Source organism: Podarcis tiliguerta, assembly GCF_965153285.1.
Source record: "Podarcis tiliguerta genome assembly, chromosome: 12".
NCBI classification, from domain to species: domain Eukaryota; kingdom Metazoa; phylum Chordata; class Lepidosauria; order Squamata; family Lacertidae; genus Podarcis; species Podarcis tiliguerta.
This window is the reverse complement of record NC_139545.1, coordinates 37,734,094-37,759,987: the sequence shown is the minus strand read 5'-3', so window position 1 is coordinate 37,759,987 and position 25,894 is coordinate 37,734,094. Positions and strand designations below refer to the sequence as shown.

The window sequence follows — 25,894 nt, the reverse complement described above, 5'->3', positions numbered from 1 at the left end:
AACCTTGGGAAATCCAAGATGAATAATAGATTTTGATGGAAAGTAGCGCGATCCTAACCGCTACTAATAAAATTAATCCCATCCTTTTTGTGTTTGTATTATTATTATTATTATTATTATTATTATTATTATTATACCGCCCTTCATCCGAGGATCACAAGGCGGATTACAATATCAAATGGGAGTTCCGCGCGATCGCTCTTAGGATCCGGGAGGTAACAATAATCACCTGCTTTTACAGCCATCCCATCTCCAGAATTATTAAAAGGAAGAACAACTAAGAGGTTTGTGAAGGCTTCAAAGGCTAGCACATTTATTGTGCCACAATGAACTTGTGTGGAACAGAATCCACGACATCCACTTGCTGAAACCGACTTGCTGAAACCGACGTTACTTCACGAAAGTTCATAGCTTATTATGCCATAATAAAACTCTGAAGTCTTCCTCTTTGACTCTCCGTCGGTGCTTCAGGAACCACCACGATCAGGCACCCATCTGGAAATCCTTTCAAACCCGTGTTCTTTTTCTTAAGGTGTACTCACGGTATAAAAGGAAGATAAAATGTTCACCATGACTCCAGTAACCCGGCGAGAGGGCAGGTTCAAGCAATGACCCTCAAAGCACTGCGATGGAAGCACGTTTCATTGAAATGAATGGGACTCGCTCCCAGTTAAACGTGCTTGTCTGGTGTATGCAATCAACCCACACTTATCTTCGCAGAATTAGCAATACCAATACAGTGTCAGTTCAGTTTCAAAATATAGCAGCGTTTGCCGTGATTGAACTGGAACCAAATTGCGCAAACTTGGTTTGATTTATCTGCAGTTCAGAACTTTGGGTTCAACACTGGCCTTTGTGATAATTATTCCATCTTCTTATACTTGGTTGAAGTCATTTTTTAACCTTTTTTCCTCCTTTGAAAAACAGTCAGTTGAGGATTTCCTCAGAACTAATCCAAAGCAGAAAAAGACTTGTTATAACACAGCTGGTTTAATTCCTTTCACTGTTAGTGAGATGGAATTCTGACAGAAGCGACTAAGACAGTCTGTTGACTGTATGCCAGTTAATTCATGTGCATGATTCTGGATCTAACCTACCTCTCTAAGATACTTTATTGTGAAACAATAAGGGAACAGGGATGTGTGTGTGTGTCTATGTGTTTTCCCTGGAAACTGTTCTGATTCATGAGAGGAACCCTGTTCTCTCCAACTGTATTTTATATCACCATTGGAAATACGCGCTTTCCCCTTTTAGAATCTCTTTTTGGATTGGTTTGATCTGCCCAACTAAAAAATTATTCGACTACCTAAAACTGAATTTGTGCTTGTGACTACGTCTATCACGAAAAACGAATTAGTCTGACAGAGACATTACTTCAAAGTATATATATCACATTTACATTAGCAGCTGAAGGACTACAATCGCTCACAACCCAATCCAAACTACTTTTTCCAGGAAGGAAGGGAGGGAGGGAGGAAGGAAGGAAGGAAGGAAGGAAGAAGGCCCCTTGCTTTCTATTGATCTTTGGCGCTATCTCCCAGGAAAGCGCGTGTATAGGACTGCAAGCTTCATAGGTTGCAAGTTCCATTTAGTTAAGCTGAATGTTAAACTTTAAGTGTTAAATCCGGTGAACATTCGAAAGTTAATAATACCCTTAAACATCGACTATATAACGTCACAAGAAGTAGCAACGGGGTATATGCAAAAGTAATGATTTAATGACCGTAAGCAAGACAAAGCAATAGAATTTGTGCTTCTTTCGCAGACTGGAGACAATGAAATGTTTAGCTACAATTTCCCCGTACAAACATGAAAACAATAGTCATATAGGATAACCACCCTCACGAATGCGTAACTGGTGAGTGAAGAACACACACGCACACACGCACACACACACAACGTTTGACCAAAAGCAAAGCACAAACTGAAAAGTATTTGGGGGCTCTTCACAACGCTTAACTTTTAAAACAGTCCTTCTTTTCCCAAACGCAACGCCTTCAGAGGCCCGCCTTGAAGAAGGGATTCCCCGCAGCTTATTGGAAATATCAGAGTACCTGTTCATTTTTAACCAAATTAGTACTGTACCATATACATACATACAGATATATATATATATTAAAACAAATTTAGACTAAAAGCCTTCATCCAGCAACTTGCTGATTTCTTAAGAAAGAACAACTTAATCAAATAGATTCCCGCATATCTTATGGCTTCTTGTGTGATTTCCTGTGCTTTTTTATATATTTTAAGGGTGGAAACACAAACCCATCACACCAAATAATAAAATTTAATGAAATAGTTAATGCGCCCTCCTGTTCCTGGCGTCGCCCCTCGCTCTCCTGAATCCTTTCCCACTGCACCGTCGGAGCAATAAATCACATTTTGTAAAAAGTAAGAAATGAAATGAAATACTACTTGGAACCAAGACAAAGCCCGTAAAACCCTTTCGAGATGGCCAATTGCTTCCGGGTTAACCGCGGCTTGAGCTTGCTCCCAGCGACCCCGCAGCCTTCAGGCGTCACGGGGGGGGGGGAGCTGGTGTCTGCTTCGTCGGCGAGGAGCTAAGAAGAGGCGTCACCAAGGGCCGAGCTCGCCAGGGAAACGGAACCACCGCGTCGAGAGTGCGAGAAACACAATATTCTCTTTATAATATTTATAAATATATCATACAATACTGCTTCCTGTTTTGTCAAATAAGAACATGGCAATGTTGCGCAATTGCAAAATGCCACCTGATTCTTACCCTCCAAAAAGTGTGATTCCCACCCACCCCTCGTTTGTTTTTCCTTCTTTAAACAAGCCAGTAAAATAAACGGCAATACCCGCCTTCAGGCATACAGGTTGTAAAAAGTGAAATAGTATATTTTTTTCTTGTTCTGTGGTTTTTCTTTTCTCGCCCCCCCCCCCTTCTTCCCACAGTTCTTAAATCCTTTCTGTGCTGCAGTAGGCAAGTTATGGGTGAAACACATTTTTTTTAAAAAAAGAAAATAAAAGAAAATAAAACTGGCTAATAAAGCAGGAAATTGTTGTTCACAGTGACATGGCTACATAGATGCATAGTTCTTCTATGCGTTTTTTCCTCCAATCCGGTTTTGTTGAAGAATATTAAGATGTGGGGTGGCGGGGAAATCCACTTGCTTTCCGCAGTTTTACAAAACAGTGAAATAACGATTAACAACGGAGATCTTAAACGTAGAAGTTAGTCTGGATTAGCAAAAAACTAGATCCCATTATTGATATGCATCCATTTTCCAGAGAATCCCGTCCAAACCACGAAGGATGTGGCAAAAACCAAAAAGCATTCCTCTTCCTCCATAGTTTATCCGGGTTTATCGCGTTGCTAGTCCTTAAGAAACACCTCCTTCTCCTCTTTCTAAATCCAAGGTCCATAAGAGACGCTCATAGCTCAAATCCCCCTGTTTTCACAACAGCCGAGGTTCGTTTTAATATCCAAAAGTTCCCGCATCTAAGGTTCGTGTGGGAGGTTTCGCTGATCGTCCCTCTCACTTCTTAAAGCAATTCGGAGGACAGTCACGCGAGGGGATAGCATCTAGAAAGCTGAGTGGCACAGAGAGAAGGAGACGGGACAGAGCAGGTCTAAGAGAGACGGTGGAGATTTTGGAGTCCCAGAGGCGCCCGACGCATCAGCCTGAAGACGTGGCAGAAGAGCCGTTGACCGAGGCTTTCCGGGCTCTGTTGCTGAAGGAGGGGTGGTGGTTGCTGCCGCCGCTGGTTCCGTTCATAGTACTAGAGATGTGCGGGAACTGGGGGTGCGGGGACTGCACCGGGGTGCCGGGGCTGAGCAAGCCGGAGGAGGTGGAGGGCGGGCCGCCTCCCGCGGGGCTGCTCGCCTTCTCGCTCCCAGAGTCACTTTCCAGCTCGCCGCTGTGGTTCAGCCCATCCTGCTGGTGGCAGCCGATCTTCATCCTCTTGCAAGTTGGTCGCACCCGGTACTTCAAAGGGAGGGGGCCGTTCTGCAATAAAAATAAAATAAGATAAGAGAAGGACGTCCTCAAACGAGGCGCTTCTTCCCCATCGCTCAAGACACAGGGGCTTCCAAGCCTTCCCCCCCGCACTATTTACCCTTCTCCAAGTGTAAATATAGGCAATATCCATGAGCGTGTAGTAGTCCTTCAAGGGCTCCTCTTCATACATGACGTCGATCTAGGGGGAGAGATGCAATTGAGCTTCGTTTTACATGGGGGGGGGGGGGGAGGAAGCGACGGCATCAACGTGCACGCCAAAGAAATATCGACCTGGCTCCAAATTTAAACGACACTGTAAGAGTTAAGCCCCTTGACCCAAATCAACCAAAGATTTAAATCCAGGTACTTAGACTTACATTTGTTGGGATGGAGGAATTTATCTTTCCTGAGTCCTAGGCGTTAGTGGGATTGCTGATCGGCCCTTAAGGAGCCAATACTTCAAGTCTTTTATTTAAGAGTTTTGGTGGTTGCTGGTTGTTTTTTTTAACCCAGACGCAAAAGCCATTAGGCAAAGGCTTATTGAGCAACCTTAGCATGAAAAAGACTGTCTAAAATGCTGCGCAGGCTCTGATCTTTCAAGGACAAAGCAACCTATGATCTGACAGCACAGAGCAAAACACAGGGGGATACTTATCTGATTCTCCAGTTTCTGAAAATAGAGGACTACATTAACAGCTTGTTTTATGTATATAAACCAAAGCAAACTACTAGCTTACATGGTACACTGTGTTGCTTAGTAAGTTTGTGGCAATACATTTTTAAGTAAAAAGCATTCATTTAAATTAAATGCCAGGAGCCCAGATTTTAGTGGAACTTCTACCACTATCACTCCTTTAATAAAAAAAAATTACCTGAAAAGTATTGGGTATGTCCATTTTGCTCCTGAGAAACTTTCTCAGATGCATTACAGTCATAGCTGCAGGGCAGCGCAAATATCTTTTGTCATTCACCTGGTAAGGGTGTTTGATTAGGGGGGAAAAATAATGCATATAGTTAAGAATTCAGTGTAAATGTAGTAGAGATACATAAGCATAGCTGGAAACTATAAGCTAATTGCTAAATCAAAATAACAAAAATGCAGAACATTTAATTAAGGAGAGTCAAAATGTAGTAACACAAATTTTCCAGGGTTTATTTACAATATATGACAAGTTTCCTTCTCAAAAAAAAATTCGGGTAAAGAAAACTAGAAGGAAACAAAAGTTTTTGGACTATCAATCAGTTCCCTTTTAATTTTAGTTGCCAAGAAGAAACAATAAATGTCTGTACAATAGCTGCCTGCAGTGTTAATTTCTTTAGGGGGATAAAAATAACTATTAATTTAGCTGGGGCAAACAAATAATCTAAACTACTTTCTAAAGAAGGGGTCTGTTAAATTCCAAAGAAAGTAAAAGTTATTTACCTCCTCTTTGGGTTTCTCTTTCTCTTTATTTCCTTTCCGTTCCAGTCTGGGAAGAAGAGTGATACAATTATAACAAAGAAGAGCTATCTAAGAATGTGCAGATAAAAGTAAATTATTGTGTTCACAACTTGCCTATTTTGGTCGAAGAACTCTATGGATAAGCTTATTATCTCATCATCTGTTATAATCCTTTTGTCTTCATCTGCAACTTCGCCCCTGTCTTCATTAGAGCCATTGGCAGCTGCACAGAAATTTCCACAGTCATTTACATCTTTAAATTCGAATGAGAACAAACCTCATCAAGAGGGGAATCTCTCTCACAGCTAAGATTATTTCTTCAAATACTGAGATAACTCTCTGTAGCATGTATTAAAAACCTTTAAATTAATTATGCCGTATTTTCTCACTGAAATGTTAGGGGAAGAATAGATGGGGAAATGTTTTAACAACCTAAGCTTTTGAGTAAGAGGACAGTTTTATGTCTACAAAAGAAAGATATTGAAGCTTTTACCATCAGCAGACGGATGAGCAGCGTAAAAGTCTCTTCTTCTTTTCATTTCATCTGAGTGAGAACACACATTTGTCATTTAGTATACTCTGGCTTTCACACAAGATAGTGCTTGCGGTGGTGACTTAATATAAGAAGGGCTTACTTACTTTTGAAAAGGCCTGGCACTAACTTGTAGACAATGTCTTGGAGAGTTTTATCAGATCTGAAATATAAAATCCCAGGACACTCAAATTTAGAAGGGTGCCAGTATTAAAATCCAAACTGCACCTCACTTTCCAAAGCAAAGAAAGAGTATTTTCTAACAGATTCAAATGGTCAGCCCAAATTCCAGCAACATTTAAAAATGGTTTAGACAGGAGTCTTTTACGCCAGATACTTATCTGCCTAGGTGGGGAACAATTCTGTCTACAGAAACCTACTTGCCACAGTGTTACTGTCTAAAATGCATGCAGCTAATCAAGAGATGCCATCCCTAAACAGCAAAGGGTGATGCAGCTAAGGAAGGAGGACTTCTGAAATGAATCTAACTTTTGCCTTTCTCCACCAGCACAATATATGAGGGAGATGGGTTAGCAGGAACTGACAATAATTTGCAGTTTGGTCAGGCAAGGCAAGAATAAAGTAAGTATCCACAAACATATAAGAAGCTGGGGTTTGGGTTTGGAGGGAATTCAAGGAGCGACAGGACTTAAATGCCACCTTCACACATGAACTTCAGTTTGCAGACTGACACCTCCAGCCAGATCCCAACATGTGATGAAGAGCTGTCGCTACCCTCTGAACTTATCACCTGAAATGAAACGCAGCAGTTCAGTTATCTCTCGCCTACCTTATATTTAAAAGGGGTCTGGTTTTGTGAACTTGGACATCGCAAATAGGGCAATACTTGCTGGTCTCCAAGTAGCGCACGATGCACGTCTTACAAACTATAAGAAAATAGAGAGAGAGAGAGAGAGAAAAAAGAAGAGGCAAGATTTTGATCAGCGGTCAAGGCGAGGTTTCCAGCTATTAAAAGAAGTAACGAGACTTTTCTAAACCCGGAGCCACCAAGCAAAGGTAACCATTATTTGGACAGGGGGCCAAATCTCGAAGGAGCTGCAAAGAGCCGGAGGGAGTCCCTTAAAGATATATAGGGCATGTTTACAAGACTATGGAGCTACTGGCAACCGCACGTAAATGGGAGCGGACCTTTATTGCGAGGGATCAGAGGCTGGCGGGGGTGGGCGGTCGCTGGCCCAGAGCCTTTTTCTGCGTCCCTGGAGGGCTAAGGGCACGTGTGAAGCCGGACGGTACTTACAGGAGTGCAGACACTCGATGATGGTGGTCGCATCGATGAAGTACCCTCCGCAGAGCACGCACATGAGGTGGGGGTTTAGCTCGGTGATTTTGATGCGGGTGGTGCGATGCATTTTGGCAGCTCTGAAAGGCACACAGGAGGGCCGTTTAAGTGCGGGAGGGAAGCGTCTCCGAGGCGCCCGCAACCTCCACTCCCCCTTCGGACCCCTCCTGGCTTGCAAGGCAGCCCCCGGCCTCCCGCTCGCCCCTCCTCGAGCAGGAGGAGAAGAAACCTCGGAAATGTAACTCGGAAGGCGGCGGCGGCGGCGGCGGCAAGCTGGCGAGGCAGGAACTGTAATGCAAAGCGGGAGGCCCGGGCGCAGGGAAGGGGCTGCGCCGCGCGGGGGCTGCTGCTCTGCCCAGTGCCCACCTGCCCGCCTGGCCTGGCGCGGCGGCGGCGGGTCCGGGGCTTCTCGGGGCCCTTCTCCCGCGGCGAGCAGGGCACCCCGGTGGCGCTTGCCGGAGCTGAGGATCGCGATCGGGGGAGAGGCGAGGAGGACGAGGAGGAGGAGGAGGCGCCGGATCCCGGTGCAGCTGCGGACGCTGCCCTGGGCATTTCCGGCGAGGGGGGAGGAGGGGAGGGGGCGGAGGAGGAGGAGGAAGAAAGAAGAAGGGGGGAGAGGGAGGGAGCTGCTCCTTGCACCTTGGCACCAGGGCCGCTGGGCATCGGCGAGGCTGGGCACGGCGAAGCAGGAGGGGATCGGGCCGCGGCGGAGCTGGGCTTCTCCCGCGTCGCCTGGCTCCGCTTGCCTCGCTGCCGCCAGCCCAACAGGCTCGGGACGGCGGCGCCTTCGGAACCGCGCTCTGGAGGGGGTTGCTATAGCAACTTACACTTACACTTGGCATCCTGCCACCGCCCGGAGCGCAGCACCAGGAGGAGGGGGAGGGGAGGGGGGAGAGAAAGAGGGAATAGAGGGGGGTGGCGGAGAAAGCAAAGAGGGAGAGAGAAAGTGCGCCCAGGAAGGTGGCCCGGGAGAGTGCTGCGAGCTGCGAGGGTCTAGGTGTGCCGCGCCCGGGAGGGGAGGGGGGAGGGGGGTGGGCAGAAGAGGACACGGGTGTGCGCAGGGGGGGCGGGGTGCAGCCTCAGGAAAGGCGCAGGGGGCGTGGCGGGGGCCGGGAAAGGGGTCCTTTCCTCTCCTTCCCCTCCGCCGCCAAGGGGCCGGGCAGGAGGCCAAGAGCGGCGCTGGAGGGGGAGGCCTCGGGGGCGGCCTGAGCCAGCGCCGGGGTGTGCGCCAGGCCGAGCAGAGAGGCTCCTCCCGGCCCTTTCGGCAGCTCCTCGCAGGGGCCTCCATCCACGTCGACTCAGTCCGGGCAAGGAAGCGGCGGCAGCTCAGCCTCCGGTTTCCTGCCCTCTCCAACGAGCCGTGTCTGCGCCGGGACGGGGCTCCAAGTTGGACCGTCGCTGGCGGCAGCCCAGTCGCGCATCTGAATCCGCACCTCGTCCCAGACCAGCACAGCGGCCCGAGTGTCATTTCCAGAGGTTGCTGAACCAGAGTAATTTACGGTGCCACCAGCTCCAGAGACAGCCGGGCAGGAGGGAAAGGCGCCTGCCGCCCCGGAGCCCAGGTTAAGGTCCCTGATCTCAGCAGATGCCCTCGCAACCACGGCGAAAACCTTCCCTGCAAAGAGCCCGCAATCCCAGCCGAACTTGGCCAAGGAAAGAGCCAAAGCCCTCGCGTTGCTCGGAGGATGGGACTGGCAGCAACAGAGACAACCTGAGCAAGCAAGCAGCTCCTTCTCTGGGGAGAGGGAAGCAAACGCTGTACCAGGGGAAAATGTTTCTCTTACACACACACACACACACACACACAAATTCCCCAAAGGGAAGAAGGCCCGGCGCAGAGGGGCTAGCCTTGGCCTTAAACTCGAGGGTGGCAGCCAGGCTGGGCGCTCCCATGCATTGTGTGCGGATTTTCCAAGATCTCTCCAACAAAGGAGCAGCCTGGAGTTTTTGGATCTCGCCAGTCTCGGCTCTTGGCTTCTTGCCCGCGATTTCCCTCCATGCCCTCAGCCAGGAGGAAGACTCCTTCTTGAGGTGACCTAAACCAGTCTCTCCTGCCCTCCTTTTATTCGTGAAAGAAATCCTAAATATCTCACAACTGGCGCAAGTAGGTGGCTGTTTTAATCGGCCGCCTTACAATTCTTCTCCAGCGCTGAGACCCACCGAAGCAACCTAATCTTTTGGAAGAGACGAACATGTTTTATTTCACAAAGGACTTCCTAACTGAAAGAAAACTCCCAACAGCCGTGAAGCTTTCCTGGTCGAAGCTCTTTCCCTTAACCGCATATTATTTATGACCCAAGTTAGCCTTCTTCCCCAGGGCATGGTCGAAGCTATCTCTGAAATCCGGGGTCTGAAAACCAGCAAACTGAACCGAAGAACAACAGTGAAAGACGCCAGCCAACACACACGTGTGCACACGCACCCCCCTTTCTGTTCACACACAGTTTGCACTGCGCGCGTAAACATAAAGAGCATTTCACTCCCAAACGCGCCAAGTCCTCCTCCAGGAGGGGAGCTTCAACTTCTCATTCCCCGCCCCCTCCTTATGTTAAGATCGGCGTGCATACAGTCAAGAAACGCTGACCTTTAACACGAGCGAATATATTTTATTCCAGGCGCTCTCTCGCTCGCCAGGCAAGTCTTCAACCGTGCAAACAAGGGGAGGGCGAAGCTTGCTATGACAGCCAGCTTGGAGGCCATGCGCGGGTTACTTCAAAATACAGGGGCAAGCCCTAGTTATGAAGGCTCACGGTACCCCGTGAATGAGCACAAAGCGTCTGCGCCGGCAGCTGAAAAGGGAGCGGAGTCGACCCAAAGACGAGGTAAGCCTCGATGGAGCAGAGATGCACCCTTTGCGCCAAAAGCCACACAGGCAAATAGCCCTTCCTTCACCTGCCATGTATTTGAGACCTTAGAATTCTTGCAACAGACCTAAATCCTGATGGCGATCAATCAATCGATTGAAAACCGATTCTGGAAGGCATGTATGCCCACATGTGTTGCCAATAAGATCCGTGCTCTCTCTTCCCAATATCTGGCTGAAATCCATCTTTAAGTGCGGGAGGGAAGCGGCTTCCAGGGAAGAAATTAATGTGTTCAGTGGCAGAAATCCTCGTCCTTTAGAGCCAAGCTCCTAAAAGTAGCAAATGGGACTCTCCAGCTGGTCTCCTGCTACCACAAAATCTGCTTCCTTCCCAGCCAGCGCGGTGTCCAAACTTATTAAAGGTTAAGAGGCTACACACAGAATCCGCCAACTTCCAGCAAAAGTCTTCCCTTACACATACGGACGCATCCCATTCTCCTTCCGCCCCATATTATATTTTCAGAGTGTGTTCCTCCTCCTTGGAGGGTCATTTCCAAACAAACTCTCCCCCAATACTTAGCTGCGTCTTGTGCTCCTGAGTTCTGGAGGCAAGAAAAATGTTAGAGGTTCAACGAACGCCATGGAGGTGTTCTGACCACATGTCTGTCTCTCCCAGGCTTGGGGGCAAAGGGGGATTTTACCCGTAGGATTTGATGGCCCCGACTTATTTCCTGAACTCTTTTTGCCAGGACTCTCCTGTCAAGCTAGGTTAGGCCAAGCTAGGTTAGGTGGACGTGTGCTCGGTTTCTCGCGCCAGGAGCAAAACCATCACACCTCGCATACTAGCAAGTCGTTGCTACTAAACTTGCCTTGACCCAGCTTGGAAGGACTGCGGGACAAGGGGCTAGAAAACCAGTTAAAGAATAAGAAAGCCGCGCTGGAAGATCCTGCAAAGTCCCAGCACCTCAGCTTCCCCAAATCTCTTCCGTCTGCACAGGGCAAACTCGCATTAACGCAGAAACCCCTGTGCCCCCGAAGTTAATTTCCCAGCTTTGCCCTCCCGTCCCCAAAGCGCAGAAACTTTAACATTTTACGCACACACGAGAAAAAGCGCCCAGCTGCAAGCTGAGCGAGAACCGCCATCTTACGAGCCATCCAGTCCCACACCGGGGTCCGCCAAACTTAAGTTAATAAAATTCCTGGGAGAGCCCTCACGAGCGCGACCAGCCCCCCAGCGGGATCGCCCCCTCGGGGGGGACCCATCCCTATAAGATGGGGGCTCTGCGGGGCTCCTGAAACCCCTGCGAGGCGCTTCTTGGCCAGGCAGCCGCCGTCCCCTGACCCAGGCAGCGCCAGGTTTCATGCACCGCCCGCCTTCAATCGAAATCTGCATTTAAACAAAGGAGCCCCAGAGAGATCGGCGAGCAGGGGCTGAAAATAGAAATATCCTCCTGCGGGGCCATGTGCCCAGGAAGGGGCGAGCGGCGAGCCGAGGGAGGAAAGGAACCGAAATCCGCCGGAGGGGGGGCGTCGCCCCAGCCAGTGCACGGGCCGCCGCCGCCGCCGCCGCCGTGCCTCCCGGGGTCCCTGCGCGGAGGGCGAAGGCGCGGAGGCAGCGCGGAGATGGAGCAGCCTGTCAGCGCTTTCCCCACCCCGAGAGCCCGGGGACACCTAGCAAGGCTGGCGCCCCTTCGCAGCCCCCCGAAACCGCCTCCCAGGCCCCGCCGCCCTCCGGCCCCCGGCGGGCAGCCGCGCCCGGGGATACGTACCCGCGAGAAGGAGCCGGCGGGCGACGATCCGAACCGCCCCGAAAGACAATGAAAGTTAAAAGTCGCTCAGCAGAAAATGAATGTGAGCCAAGCGGCCATCTTGAAATGAACTGCAGACGCTGTCAATTGCAATGAGCGCAGGGCTGCCGCCGCCGCCGCCGCCGCCGCCGCCGCGCTCAGCTCAGCTCATGCTCGCTCCCCCGCAGCCGGGCTCCTCTCCGCCACCGAGCCCCCTCCCTCGCCCTCGGATCCCTGCGCCGCCCCAGGAGTTGGCTCTGCCTCCCCCCCCCCCCCCGAGCAGCCCTCGCTCTCCCTCGCCTCCTCGCTCTGCCTCTCCCCACCTCCTTCTGAATGCGCAGCTCCAGTGCTGGGATCTCAAAATCTTTCTAATCCGGATGGTTTGCCTCTCCTCCTCCGCCAGCCCATTGTCTCTTGCGCTCTTTCTTTTCCTCCTCGGCTTCCCCCCCACCCCTTCACCCACTCGCCTCGCAATCTCTTTTCCCCTCTGCTGTGCTTTTTCTTTCTTTTTTTCGGCCCCTCGGAGAGGGAGGCTCTTCCTCCCTCCCTCCTTCCCACTCCTCCTCCTCCTTTTTTTCCCCCCTTTACGAGGAAAAAAAATAATTGTGATTATTTCACAGTTGTGGAGGGAGCCAGGGGAGAGGAGGGAGAGTGGCGGGCGAGGAGGGGGCTGCTGGCTGCTGCTGCTGCTGGTGGTGGAAAATGCAACGCTGAAAGGCACACAGTGGAAACTGACACCGTCCCCAAAATGGCTCAGAGTTCGCCCGCCCCGCCAGGATCACGTGGGGCTCCTCATTCCTTAAGGGTGGCCTGGGAATTAGTGTCGGTGTAGTCGGAGCCCGTCAGCCTCCCTGTGACCCAATCCCGCGGCTCGGCCGCCTCCCCCTCCCCGCGCGCCACCCTCCCCTCCCCTCCCCCTCCCCGCACTCCGCCTGGTCCTCCGCCTCCCTCCGCTCCACACACACTTCGCCGAGTCCTCCTTTTCTCCACCGCGCTCACGCTGCTGCTGCTGCTGCTGCTGCTGCTGAGCCGCCGCTGCCGCCTGTTCCACCTCCCCCCCCCCTTCTCTCTCTCACGCACAAAATGTATTATTCAATTTCTTCCCCCCGAACACACCCACTCCACGCTGGTAGAGTCACTTTGCCCGTTCCTTCTCGTTTCCCCACATTTTGTACGCCCTGTCTCTTCACACGCGCAATCTCTCTCTCTTTTCTTCTGGCTTAACTGCAACACACACGAACCTCTTTTTCTCTGCTTCCCCTCCCCCCGCTATCGCCTCTCTCTTTTCTATATTTGCTCCTTCTCTGACCGACATCTATCTACTCCTTAAATATAGATTTGGGTGTGTGTGTGTCTCCCACCCCGCCCCCCGCCCCAGGGCACAATAAACTGAAGCTTGCCACCTTTTGGCTTAGTCCATTCCCCTCATCTAAACCTGTCTACTCCGCTCTTTGCTCCTGCTGCCACCTCTCCCTCCTCACACGACGGTGGCCCCAACTCCGTAGCCCACCATTTTAATATCTGGAGGTGGCGCCCAAAGCAAGGTCCCCTTGTCCTCGAAGCGTCTCGTCTGGTGGCTTCCCTCCCGCGCGCACGAGACGCGGCGCTCCTCCGCCGTCGTTGCCCCACAGCCTTCTTTGGGTGCCCTCGCCCAAAATTGCCCCCTGCCGCTTCCAAGCTGCTGTGGGCAAGACCTTTGGCGACGCGACAGGAGACTTGCGCAGCAAAGGCGTTTCAGGTATCGTGGGTGTCGGAAGTGCAACGTGCGGCCAAGGCGAACTAACCCGCAGCTGCGTCTCTGCGCTTCCACCTCCGCCCCTCGTTTCCTTATATTTTCCCGCCTTGGCATCCGATCCACGCGTCGTCTGTAGACGAGCTGCTTCTCCTCGGTGCGTCCCAACACTCTTCCCGCCCTGCACATCCCCACCCTCCCCACGCGACCCCCGTTTCCTCCGCCCGGTATTTCCTATCCAGCGCCCCCAGTCTTTGCCTCCTTTCGCCTTCCACTTTTACCATTCTCGTCTCACGATTTATATACACCGCAGAAATGTTTGAAAACTGACCCCCTCCCCCCCTCTCCACGCCTGTCTCTCTCTCTTCCTTTCCTTCTAAGGACCCGATCCCGATTTCCTTCCTTTATTTCGGTTCCCTCTCGCGCGGCTTTGACTTCGCCATCCCTGCGCCTCTTTTGCCCACCCAAAGTGCCCTCGCTGACTATCGCAGACTCCTCAACCCTCGTCCTGGGCTTTTCTCCCTCCACAACCCCAATTGAGATTCCTCAGATACACGAGGTTTCCCTCCCGCCCCTTCACCTCTTATTTTCTTTAACGTGTGTAAGCACAAGAGCGCTCCTGACCCCCCCCCCCGCCCCGCGAAACCACCCATTTCCCCTTGATTGGCGAACTGTCTTCCTGGCCTTGAACACGCCGTCTCGTTTCCCGCCTTTCTTCGTCGTATCCATTCCCTTCTCCACACCAGCTCTGCCACCTCACGTTTCGTCACGGGCGATAAATATGATCGCATTGAGGCAACAAATGTCTTCCGCGAACACCCCCCCCCCACACACCTTCCCTACCACAATTTTGCCTCCCTTCCCCCACCCTGTCGCTGCCTCGCAGGCATTCCTCGTCGCACTTTCCCCGCTTCCCTCGCTGTCTCGCGCGCAGCTCGCACGATTTCCTTCCACAGATCGCGGCGGCAGAATCCCACCTAATGGCGCGCCCCGGGGGCAGGCAGCCCGGCGCTGCGGGTGGGTGCTTCTTGGGTGAGTGGGGGGAGGAGAAGAGGCTCCCCAGGGAACCAACTCGAAAATAGGCACCCCTCGCCTCAGCCACGGCTTCTGGCGAAGGAACGTTTGCGCTATTCGCAACAGTGAACGTCGCTTGAGAACAAAACGCAGCGCAAGGCGCTCCTTGCACCGAAGGTAGTCGGCCGGTCGGTCGCGGCGTGTGTGGATCCTTCCATTCCACAGGCGATCCTTAAAGGCTGGACGCTGTGGGACGCCGTCCCTTTCTCGGCAAATGTTCAGAAGAAACGCAGCCATCGAAAAGGAGCTGGGAAGAGAACGCCCGACCCCCACTTCGCTCCCCACTTCCCAAAGAGAGAAGGACGGGGGTCGTGCGGAGACTGGCACACCCGGGAGACGTCGGAGGGGACACTCCTAACCCGGGTTCGTGGCTTGCGCCGCTTGCCACGCCGGGGAAAGAGCCACGCTCTGGTCTCCCTCGGCCATTGATTGGGAACACAAACGTCCAACACACACACACACACGGGGTAGACAAACCTGGGGCAGCGCCCTCCTCGCCACAATTTGACCCGTTCGTGTGTGTTATTTCTGATGCCATGTTGCCAACCTTGTCTCCCTCTCTACAGGACGCAGGGAAATGGAAGGTTAGAGAGCATATCGGATTCTCCTCCACGCCGTGATTATAATGGGAAGCGAATAGTAACCCGCGTAGAGGCATTCATTTATTCATTTTTTAAATAAAGAAATTATAATCAAAAATAGCTCTCAGATTCCACCGGGGATGGAGAGACTGACCCTGGCGTAACCGCAGCACCGAAGAACTTGACCCACCCGCGGATTCTCTTCCCAGTGTGCCAAACCCAGAGCTTGGAAGTTTAGGATCGGGGTGTAAAACAGGCTGGGAAAAGGGGGGCGCCGGCTTCACTCAGTCGCGGATCGGGTGCCTCCCACTGCAAGCTCGCTTCCTCCCCACCCCGCGCTAATAATAATAATAGTAATAATAATAATATCTCAACGATAAATGGTGTGAACCAAAAGGGATGGGAGGATGCTTGTTTGGTTTACCAATCTCTCTTCTCTCCAAGCCGGCTGAAGGCGGATAAAAGGACCCGCTTCCGCGTGCGACCCTCCCCCGAATAAGAAATATGGAAGAGTCTAAGCCGGGAGGTGATGGCAGCGTCTTCGGCACTTCGCTTCTCTGCCTTTCATCCGTTCCTTTGCCACCATGAACGCGGACATGATTCTACTTATGGGGAGGGATCTCTTCAGGTGGACTCACCACGTCTAGCTCCGGAAGATTTCGGGGGTGGGGGGAGAGAATTCACCATGGGATACTTAACCCATTAGCGAGCACAAGTGTCACTTTTATAGCAGCAAAATTTGGACTAAATTGGTGGGTTTCTCTCCCTCCCTGCCACTTCCCAACGTACCTTTCACGACGTGCGAAATGGGTGTTTTGCATTTTGAGATTTCCAGTGCAGGGTGGGCGCTTCATTATCCTAAACTGAACACTCCAGGTTCTTATGGGCTTGGTACAGAAAACGCTGGTCTATTTCTTTGTCACTCCCCAACAAAGAGTAGCAAACGGGTGTTTTCCCTCTCAGGTGGGCAGTTTCCTTTTGCCCTTTCCACGATGGTATAAAGATCCCAAGGAAGATGAAAGGAAAAACGGGAATTCGGATCATGGATCTCGCTGTAAACCAGAGCTGCCTCGCTACCCATTTCCCAGCCGGGGGTGTATAATTACCAACTGGGAAAGCAGCTTCTGCCCACGTTGTAAGATGGGGGCGAGGGTGGAGTTGTTTTTTGTTTGTTTTAAGTTGTGGAGACAATGCTGGTCACATTCCATCTACAGCCATTCAACTGCATTGAAGTGAAAAGAAACCCACTGGTGCAATTAAGGGCACTCCAGCTATTGTCTATCTACATAAACTACTGAATATTTAAGCAAGTAAATCCGGGTCAAAACAGATGAAGGCATGGCAGTTTCGTTTCGCGTGTGAATCGCCAATTTATTTATTTATTTTTCAAAAAGCTGCAACGTGACTTCACCAAAATGAGACTCAAGACGACTGACTACTTAATTACAACACAATGACGGCCTCCTTAGGTTCAGAGCCTCACAGCCCTTCAAAGTGATCTTTGCTGGTGAGAAGGTTACTCTTGGAATGTTGACTCCATAGTGGGGACCCTCAGGAGAACACAACCATCCCTCCAGTCCCCCAATCAACACACGTTATTATTGATAGATGTGGCACACAAAATAGATCAACTCTCTATTGCTTTTGCCTTCTGTTTTTATTAGAGGTTAGAAATGGGAAATAAAGCCTTGTTTTTAAAGACAGGACAAGACTGAGCAGGGAGCAGATATTTAACAAGGTGACAGGGAAAAAAGAAGAAGACAATTATCTGGTTATCTAACAAATAAACATTTTCCCATTAGACATGATACTAAAAATGCTACAGTCTTGACTGTACAAACATACAAAACATGAAACATTGGCTAGAAAGTAGGCATTCCATTTCAGTACAGCCAATGCTTTATCAAAATCCCATCAAATGAACAAGGAGTAATCATATTAATGTTCAAAGATGAAACTGTTAGGAAACAATTTCTTTTTCTTCTTGGATCCAATAGTCTGCCAAGGTCTGCAGTTACAGCTGAGTTGTTCTCTCTAGGCTTTTAGCTGCATCTTTTAGTTTCCCAACTAAATCCTAAAACATGAAGTAAGAACTTTAGAAAAGAAGTAATTTGTTGTACATAGTGGGGTTACTTGAACATGTTAGTTCTCTGAATGTTGTCTTCAAAGGTGATCAAGTTTACATCTGGAAAACTTGGTGTCTAACACTTTGAGAAGAATGCCTACAAGTCAGCTATTTTATACCTTTAAGAAACATTCAGCCTTTCTGTCATATTTTAGTTAAGGGTAGATACTGAACATTCTTAACAGAAATGTTGTGCTAATAACAGAATTTTTAAAATGAAAGTGCTTGGATTAATATAGAGCAGAATATAAATGACCGTAATAAATTAAATAAAAAGTATCAAAAGACAGAGACAACTTCGCTATCTTTCTTGCTGTTTAACATAACAATTAAATTAATTCATGAACTTTTCAAGTTGCATTCCTAAATATATTTACTTATTTGCAATGGATTAAAATTTCAATTTAATATGGAATGTAAAACTAATTTTTATTTTAAAATAATTCCCAGGATTAACCTGTAACCCTTTTCTTTTGCTCAACTTCTCAATCTTTACCTAATTTTACACTTTTTAATGCTTGGGTTAGGTTTTGTTTAGTACTTGCTGTAGTCAATGTGAACTTCTTTGTATAAAGAGCTCAGTTTACCATCCTTGAACAATTTACACAAACCCAATTTAGCCAAAGTCAATGCAAGTTGCACTCTTTATATTAATGCACAGTATATAGTTGCTGAAAGTGAATTTCCTCTCAGGTATTACATTTTAAACAGTTCCCTCCAACCCCCTTAAAATGTGATTCCAAGATCATAGCTACTATGTGGGTTAATCTGAAATCTCAATTTGGTGAGGTACATAATCAAACGATTATAAAGTAAAAAGTTTAATAAACACACTTTTTGCAAGCTTTAGTTTGGGTGGATTCCTGATAGAAAATTTCATTCTGACACCTGAAATGGTCACACCCGCACAAACATATGAAGAAATACCTGTAATTGCTCCATAGAACAACTAAAATTAATGTCCGGTTGAGATCTTGAGTCACTGTTCTAAAGGAACAAAAATCCCAAATGTTAGAAGTTTAACATCTGACAAAACCTGAAGTAATATTTAATTCAGTGATGGTGAGGAAAAGCATAAGAATGGGCGCAGTACCTCAACATTTAAGGTCATCAGATAAGCAGGGCGATAATTTTTATGAAGTTGATTAGTCTAAAGTAATAAGGGAAGAGGGAAAAAAATGTATCAGAATTTAGCAGATAAAGAAACCAGAATAAAGCAGTACCCTTATTAAATTACCTTGATCTGATATTCCAAACGCCAACAAACATCAGTTATATGCAGCGGACATCTGCCTATACTGAAGAACACAATCATCATTTTCTTATTAGGTTATATTATGCTAAATGAAAAAGCTGTTGCACACATTTCAGGCATAAAAAGGTGACTGTTCCATAGATCAATAGTGTATTTCAAAAGTGGGTTAAGGGTGCAAATTATCTCAACTTGATAACTTGTGCCTATGTTTTCGCCACTGTATCCATTTCAGCAGCCTCTTATATTAACTTTAAAGGTGCATTTGAAATTAATAGCAAAACTCTAGCCATATAGTTCTGATGTATTCAATGGCGCTTACTCCCTAGTAAGTTTGTTTCAGTTTGTAACCTTAAAGTAATAAAACAACTTCTTTTGACATACCTTCCCAATAGGATTTCCAAGGTATCTTTATTTTTCTGCAAAGAAGAGAAAAAAGTTTGCCATCTTCTACAGAACAAATAAAATATGAATATGGGAATAAAAAATAATAATAAAATAGGCTTGAAAACCTGGTATTCGGTGCAAAATTGTTCAATTCTTTCTTTGTCAAACTTACAGTCTTCTAAATAAGTACTAAAAGGGAAACCAAAAGGATGTGTTAGCCTAAATGCCAGTACAACTCAAGCAGGAAGATTTACAGCAATGGCTGGTGTTAAAAAACAAACTAAAACACCTCAAACCCTGTGAAGGGCCTTAAAATGGGAGTACCTTATGGTAGATTTGTCAGCTTTTTGCTTTCCAGCTTCTACTATACAGGTTGCAGCTGCTGCATGACAATATTTTAATACTGCTGGATCAATATGTTCCAAGTCTGGATGATCTAAAAATAAATGAAATTTCAAAGATGGTATAACTTCAGGGGAATGTTCCTTCAAACAGAGAGAGACTAAAAACTTTCCATGCAGCCACACTTAGCATAGCTCAGTTTTAACAGTTGGGAAAGTATAATACATTTCATATTGGCAATACTTAAAGCACAGCTATAAAGATATTGACTCATTCATAAGGTTTCCCTCATTCATAAGGAGCCACTACAAATGAAGAGGCAATCTCAGCTCTCTTTAAAATGCCTTTTCCCAAGACCCAAACCTGGCCTAAGTTGTTTCCAGCATAAGTTTCTCTGGAATTATCCCATCAGGCTCAGAATTTGGCACTTTATCCAGAAGAAAAAAACGGATTTAGTGCATTTTCTAAACACAGTGTCCTGGTTTTCCTCCTTCCCCACGTTTTTTGTTTTTGTTTCAATATGCAATCCATTACTGGAATTTCTTGGCAAGCATCGAGTTATAAAACAAATGTAAATGGCAGAATTTATTTCTACAAATAAAAAATCGCCATGCTTTTGGATGTTGCATTCATACAATGAGGGGGAGCACCTGCCCCCCTATAAATTGCCCGTGGAAGAGATGGAGAAAACATTTCATACGGTTGAGTTCTAAATCAAGGTCAGTTTAAAACAAAACAAAACATACACACAACCAAACCAGATGCCTTTCTAACTATCCTCCTCCGAATACCGCGCGTCCCTTCAGAAGTACCGTAACTACAAACCCTTCTGGCCACAACATTTCTAACTTTTCCTTCTTCTCCTCCTCCTCCTCCTCGCCGAGCCCCGTCTGAGTAAACAGAGCTGCTATTCGGCAATTGCAGTTCAAGCTAGTTCCTACCGGAGGCCGCGCGTTTTGAAGGCGAGCGACTACATGGCAGCGAGCAGAGCGGCTCAAACAAACGCCTTCCTTCATCGGCTAAGCGAAAGCGGCCGGCCCAACATCAACAACCAGATCCCCCCTGGCCAGCAGGCAACGGCCGGTCACCGATCCAGGGTTTCCCGCACAGAAACAGGCCGAGAAAATAATAATAATAATCCTCATAATGATCATCATAATAATGGAATGCAGTTTCAGAGCTGTATTAAGGAACAATGACGTGAAAAGAAAGCACTATTCATGCACAGCCCAGAGATCGTGAGGTTGCAGCACGGAGCCTTCCTAAAATAAATCAACCCGTTTAGAAGCCTGACCTTTGCCAATAACAATAACAATAATAATAATAATGACGCCGCTAATCTCAGGGACTGCAGTAAATAACTCGCCGGGGGAGGGGGGGAAAGGGAAGTGAAACCGACATCAACGCGACGGAGGAGGGGAACCGACATCCAGCACAAAGCTGCCTCGGCAAAGAGGCTTTTAGGCCAGGAGCGAGCGAGAGGAGCGCTGCTGGTTTTCTGCAAGGAAATGACAGCCGCCGGGAAATGGAGGAGAGCAGCAACAATAACAGACAGAAACAAAGAGCGAGACTGGCTGCAGGACGTGGGCGGCTGCCTTTCTCGGCGAGGCAGAAAGCAGCACTTCCTGAGTTTCAGGGGAAGCGGCCGAGGCTGGTGCTGGAGCTGCGGGCAGCAAGCAGCCCTGACAAGGCGCCGAGGCTGCGGGGAGAGAAGCAGAGGCAAGCGGGGGAAGAGCCACCTCCCCCGGCCGGCCGGCCTTCCTGCTTCTCTCTCCCTCTCCGGTTCCCCAGGCGGCGGCAGCAGCAGCAACAGCAGCAGGAGCCGCCCTGCAGCTTCCCTCCCCGGCGCCTGAGCTCCAGCTCCTCCCGGAGCAGCACTTACCTAGCGCGGCCTGGCCGGCCTGGCCGCCCAGCAAGGCACCGAAGGCGGCCTGCAGCAGAGCCTCGTAGGCTCTGGGGGAGAAGCAGCCGCGCTCGGCCAGGAGCTGCAGCCCGCCCTGCACAGACTCCGACAGCTCCATTGTGAGCCGCGCGGTGACCTTCGACACGCCGCCCACGTGATCCCCGCGCTCAGCTGATCCCGCGGCGAGAGGGAGCTGGAGCTGCAGCGGTGGCGGCTGTGGATTTCAGCCCCGAGCCTGCGAGGAAGGAGGCGGCGCTGCTGCTGCTGCTGCTGCTGCCGCCGCCTCGCCGTTGTTGCTCTGGTGGCTGCGAGTTCAACGTCCACTTCCTCTTTCTCTCTTTCTCTCTCTCTCTTTCTTTTTTTCTTTCTTTCTTTCTTGAGCATATACTCCCTTTCTTGTACTTGACCCACCACCGCCTTCCTTTCATTTTATTTTATTTTGTGCTCACTTTGCGTTTCATACACAGTAAAGGAAAGGGCCAGCCGCCGCCTCCTGCTCCTTTCATTTCTGGCTGGGGGTGTTGGGGTACCTCGGTTATATTTTGCTAACGCACATCGAACCGTTTTCAGGTTTTATTTCATGGCTAAGGAAACTGGTCCCACATGGTAGTTATTTGTAAAGGTGGCTTTGGACGTAAACCTCTCTCTCTTTCTCTCTCTCTCTCCTTTCCGTATGGAATGCAGGACAAGACATGGGATGCTGTTTTCCTTAAGCTATAGGCAAATGGGTTTTGGATATTCAGAACCACAAAAACTTCTTAAGGAATTGCATAGAAGCTGCAAAGGCAATAATGACAACTTTATCGTTTATTATATACTGTAATCTTCATTTCCCCCTGCATTCTAGCTTTAAAACAACACAGGGTTGTTGCTTTTTAAAAAATAGTATTCTTTATTCATCTGTAGCTGTGCTGATACATTTATATAATTTGCAAAAGCATGTTAGTGGTAACTGTTAAAAATGTTGCTCTTAATATTTTTATGATATAAAATGCCATTTTTTGTGTTTTATAAGACACTGACTGCAGTTTCATTAGTTTCTGCAGAGTAGATTCTTAAAATTAAAGGTCAGGGCATTTTTATAGATGGCCTACTGCTAAAGTAGGAAGGGGAAAGGGGAAGTTTCATAAGATTTTATTATTTATTTATTATATAATTTATGAGTCACCTAACCAAGATATTCTCTAGGCAACAGCAGAATAAACAAAGAGAATTTGGTAAAAAAAACCACAAAACCCTCAGCACTAGTTCAACAATAAGATCCAGCCATAAAGTCCAACTCAGCATAAGAAAGTGACAAATTCTGGAAACATTTAAGTTGACAGTCCCTTCTCCCCCATTTTATTGTTCTTGACGCTATGGGGAAATTGCTAAGAAAACATAATATTAATATTATTAAAAATAGATGGGTTAAAGAAGAAGTCATGACCTAACTTCACAATGAAAACATTTGCTCTCTTTTTTCTTGTTGGAGTTTGACTCATTGGGTGATGGATTGTATTAACAGCCTGAACACCAGCCAAATTGATTCTGCAAAGTTACAATTGGATTTTGTGAGCGATTTATGATTTCTACATTTATTACAAGTCGCTTGGCTATTTCTGGACATGTCACTTTCCTTGTTACAGATAACTGAACTCATTCACTAGCAGCCTACTGAGGAATATTGGGATAAAAGCCTTTTGGAAGATCTATCTTTAAAATCAAATTGGAGTTGCATAGCACATATTTATCATCTCCTATGCATAGGTGAATATGACTTTTTTGTTTTTCTATATTCACGTCAGTAACATGTAAAAACAAATGGCACCAGCATATTAATATTACTTGTGCACAAAAGACTGCAGCTCTGTGCCTTTGGGAGTAAGTGCCATTGAACATACTGGAACTTCTAAGTAAACATACATAGGGCTGGGTTTTTGGATGGAAATGACATTTCCCCTGACTTCATGAGAAGCCTCCAATTTGGTTGAAGTGACAATGGATTTTATCTTTACATACTAGGATGCAACAAGATGTAAATCCCCCCCCCCCTAAAAAAAATATAGTGTTACATGCACTGAAATTGTTGTGTTTAGAATGTCATGCACACTGATGGTGCTGTAACAACATAGAGATCATTTGTATAATTTCGGGGGGGCATGTAAGCTATTCAGGCCAATGAATAGTTTTGCATAAAAATTGAATGGCAGTAATACTCAAAACATAAATAAGATTGGCACCAATTTTATTTTCAGTTTGGTGCCATGTTAAAACCCGGTTATTTGCCCATGCTTTTAGTAATTGTTAATTTCACTGCTTAATTTGTAATGAACACTGCTTGTGTTTTAAGATTATTTATTGTTTTTCTACAACTGATCAGTAGTTAGATTTGTTGTTTTAATGACTGATGTACATCACCTGAGTGCTTGGATAGAGGGTGAGTTCTTAATTATTCAATTATTGTTTTATTGTTAATTATTCAAAACTGGCTTTCATTAGGCACTCTCTTCTCAGTTATGATTTCTTTTTTTTAATGATGAAGGAAATGGAAAGGTACATCAAAAATCATTAGGCAACTGATTAACGGCCTGAAAAAGGACCTGAAAGTTAACTGGAGAAAACTATTCACAATTGTGTTTCAGAACGCAAAGAACCATAGGCTTTTTTTGTTCCTAAACAGAGCAAAAGCAGGATTCCAGGGTCTAAAGTTGCAGAATTGCAAAGATTGATTGACTCTCTTTTAATCAATTATTCACAATTAAAAAAATAATCCTATCTAACCTGTATGTATTACCAAAATGTCATCATAGTTGCTTTTTCAGATGGTGAAATAAGCATAACTTACAACTGAATACACAAAGCTAGTGCTACTACTCTTGGCTGCAAGGGCAGAGCATCTTTTTCATTTCCTATTGTTTCCCACAACTACCAAAATAGTCTGTAACACCCCTCCATACAAATGTGTGCTCTTAACTCTCAGCAACACTGATTTATCATGCTGTCCTTTTAATAGCAAATCATGCACATTCATAAAGTGAAATGAGGGGGAGAGAGGCCTCATATTTATTCATATGGGCTGGGATCCAAAGAACTCCTTGGTCTTCACACCAAGGTCTTCTGTAATTTCTAAAAGTTTATTCTTTGGGCAGATGCTTGCCACAAGCACCCTAAGATGAAATTTCCATGTCACATCAGGAGGTGGTGTTGGAGGGGAAAAACCAGTAACTCCAACACCCTCTTGGGCTTGTGGAGCTTTGGTTCCTGAGTTTTTGGATCCTGGCTGTCGTTTGTTAACATCATGCATCAGAATGTCTGCACTGTGACCGGAACCTTCTGCTGTAGAAGTCTGCCACATATGGTACTTCTTCTAAAGTAGCCTCCCAGTCTATCATTTTCTCTCTCTTGTGATCTCTTTTAAAAAGGCACACCCAAATAGGACAAGGTACAGCAGCACTAGCCTTGCAAAGGTATTCAGAAAGGCTCACCTTTATTACTGTAGTAAGCTACACCCCCTGTAGTAAGCTACACCCCTGCTTTATTGGAACTTTAATTTGTTGGAAGAGGGAAAATGACAATATATGGATTGCTAGAGAGACTACACACACAGACAAAGGTAGAAATTAGGACTATTTTACCTGTTACATATTTTATCTCATATATGTTTTATCTCATATTTCTGTAACCCTTGGCACACCTTCCCCAGGAATAATCAAACCTGCCTCATACATATTCACTTCCTTTTTAATCTAAAAAGTGATGATTTTAAATCAACAACTGGTAAATAAATAGTAGCTGCCATTTTGCTTGTCAAGTGTTATTCTGCTACTATTTTTTCACTTGCTACCTTTTGTTGGCAGGTTAGGGTCTTCTGTCAACAGATTCTAGCTGGGAAGCTGTTAATAGTAATTATTTCCACCAAAACCTTAAAGCTGTAATTAACTAGGCAGCAGTGCTTTCCTGATTAAGAGAAAGAAGTGCCAGTAGTCATATACTGATAAAAGTGCCGTGGTTGCCAGCACAAAATGGCTGCCACGAGCAACAAATAAAGCGGTGACAATATTCCATACTGGTGAATACTGCCATCCAAAAAAGCCCTACTGGGGAGTAAGCCCTATTTAACTCAATGGGACTTTGTTCTGAGTAAGCATGCACAGGACTGTACTCTAAAAGAATGCTTTATAAGCCTCAGAGTGATCAGCTAATGGAGTTGTATAATATACTGGAAACTACATTTCTTATTATTTCTCCTCTTCAAAACACAAGGTATTATCAACTGCGGGTACAGCATCATCAGTTCATGATGGAAGTCAGGGAGAGGTTTAGTTGGTTGAGAATTGTAACAATTAATAGTGCTCTTTTTAGTTAATTAAACCATGGCAATATTACTGTCGCCTCTGAAAACACCACATTCATTAAATACCTGTTTATCTGGGCCTTTGGTCAAATGGTTCTCTTTCCTCCTGCTGCATTGCTGTTCTGTGGTGTTATCTTATGATTTTAAAACATATTGTACTTATTTTAATTGTACCATTTTTGTAACCTACCCTGGGATCATTTGATGAAGGGCAGGTTATATGTGCAAATAAAAATAATAAATAAAGATACCGGAAGTTTGAACTAAAGGTGCTATGAATGTTCAGCAGAGGTGCAGCTCACCTTAGCAATTGTTAATGAGATTAGTGCCTACT

At 47.1% G+C, this 25,894-nt stretch overlaps 1 protein-coding gene across 1 annotated transcript; it reads right to left on the bottom strand.

Moving 5' to 3' along the window:
• Window positions 1–1,696: 1,696 nt before the first annotated feature.
• LOC310661352 (uncharacterized protein) lies at window positions 1,697–25,801 on the bottom strand. The gene is made up of 20 exons (XM_083407201.1): window positions 21,204–25,801; window positions 19,304–19,415; window positions 19,105–19,168; window positions 18,977–19,011; window positions 18,578–18,638; window positions 18,434–18,490; window positions 18,268–18,327; window positions 17,234–17,289; window positions 15,112–15,194; window positions 8,584–8,973; window positions 7,605–8,316; window positions 7,197–7,318; window positions 6,729–6,825; window positions 6,046–6,101; window positions 5,900–5,950; window positions 5,521–5,629; window positions 5,389–5,434; window positions 4,838–4,936; window positions 4,084–4,164; window positions 1,697–3,974 (listed from the first exon to the last, which is right to left on the bottom strand). The coding sequence occupies exons 1-20, from the start codon at window positions 21,340–21,342 to the stop codon at window positions 3,645–3,647; spliced, it is 2,760 nt and encodes a 919-aa protein (XP_083263327.1). The 5' UTR covers window positions 21,343–25,801; the 3' UTR covers window positions 1,697–3,644.
• Between the last annotated feature and the right edge of the window lie 93 nt (window positions 25,802–25,894).

What these genes read in the sequence shown, in the direction of transcription:
- LOC310661352 (XM_083407201.1), bottom strand. Translation starts at nt 21,342, where the DNA reads ATGGAGCTGTCGGAGTCTGTGCAGGGCGGGCTGCAGCTCCTGGCCGAG. An exon ending in CATCGAGTGTCTGCACTCCT is followed by an intron (nt 6,826 to 7,196) that starts GTAAGTACCGTC and finishes ATTTTCTTATAG; the next exon opens with TTTGTAAGACGTGCATCGTG. An exon ending in AAGAGAAACCCAAAGAGGAG is followed by an intron (nt 4,937 to 5,388) that starts GTAAATAACTTT and finishes CACCCTTACCAG; the next exon opens with GTGAATGACAAAAGATATTT.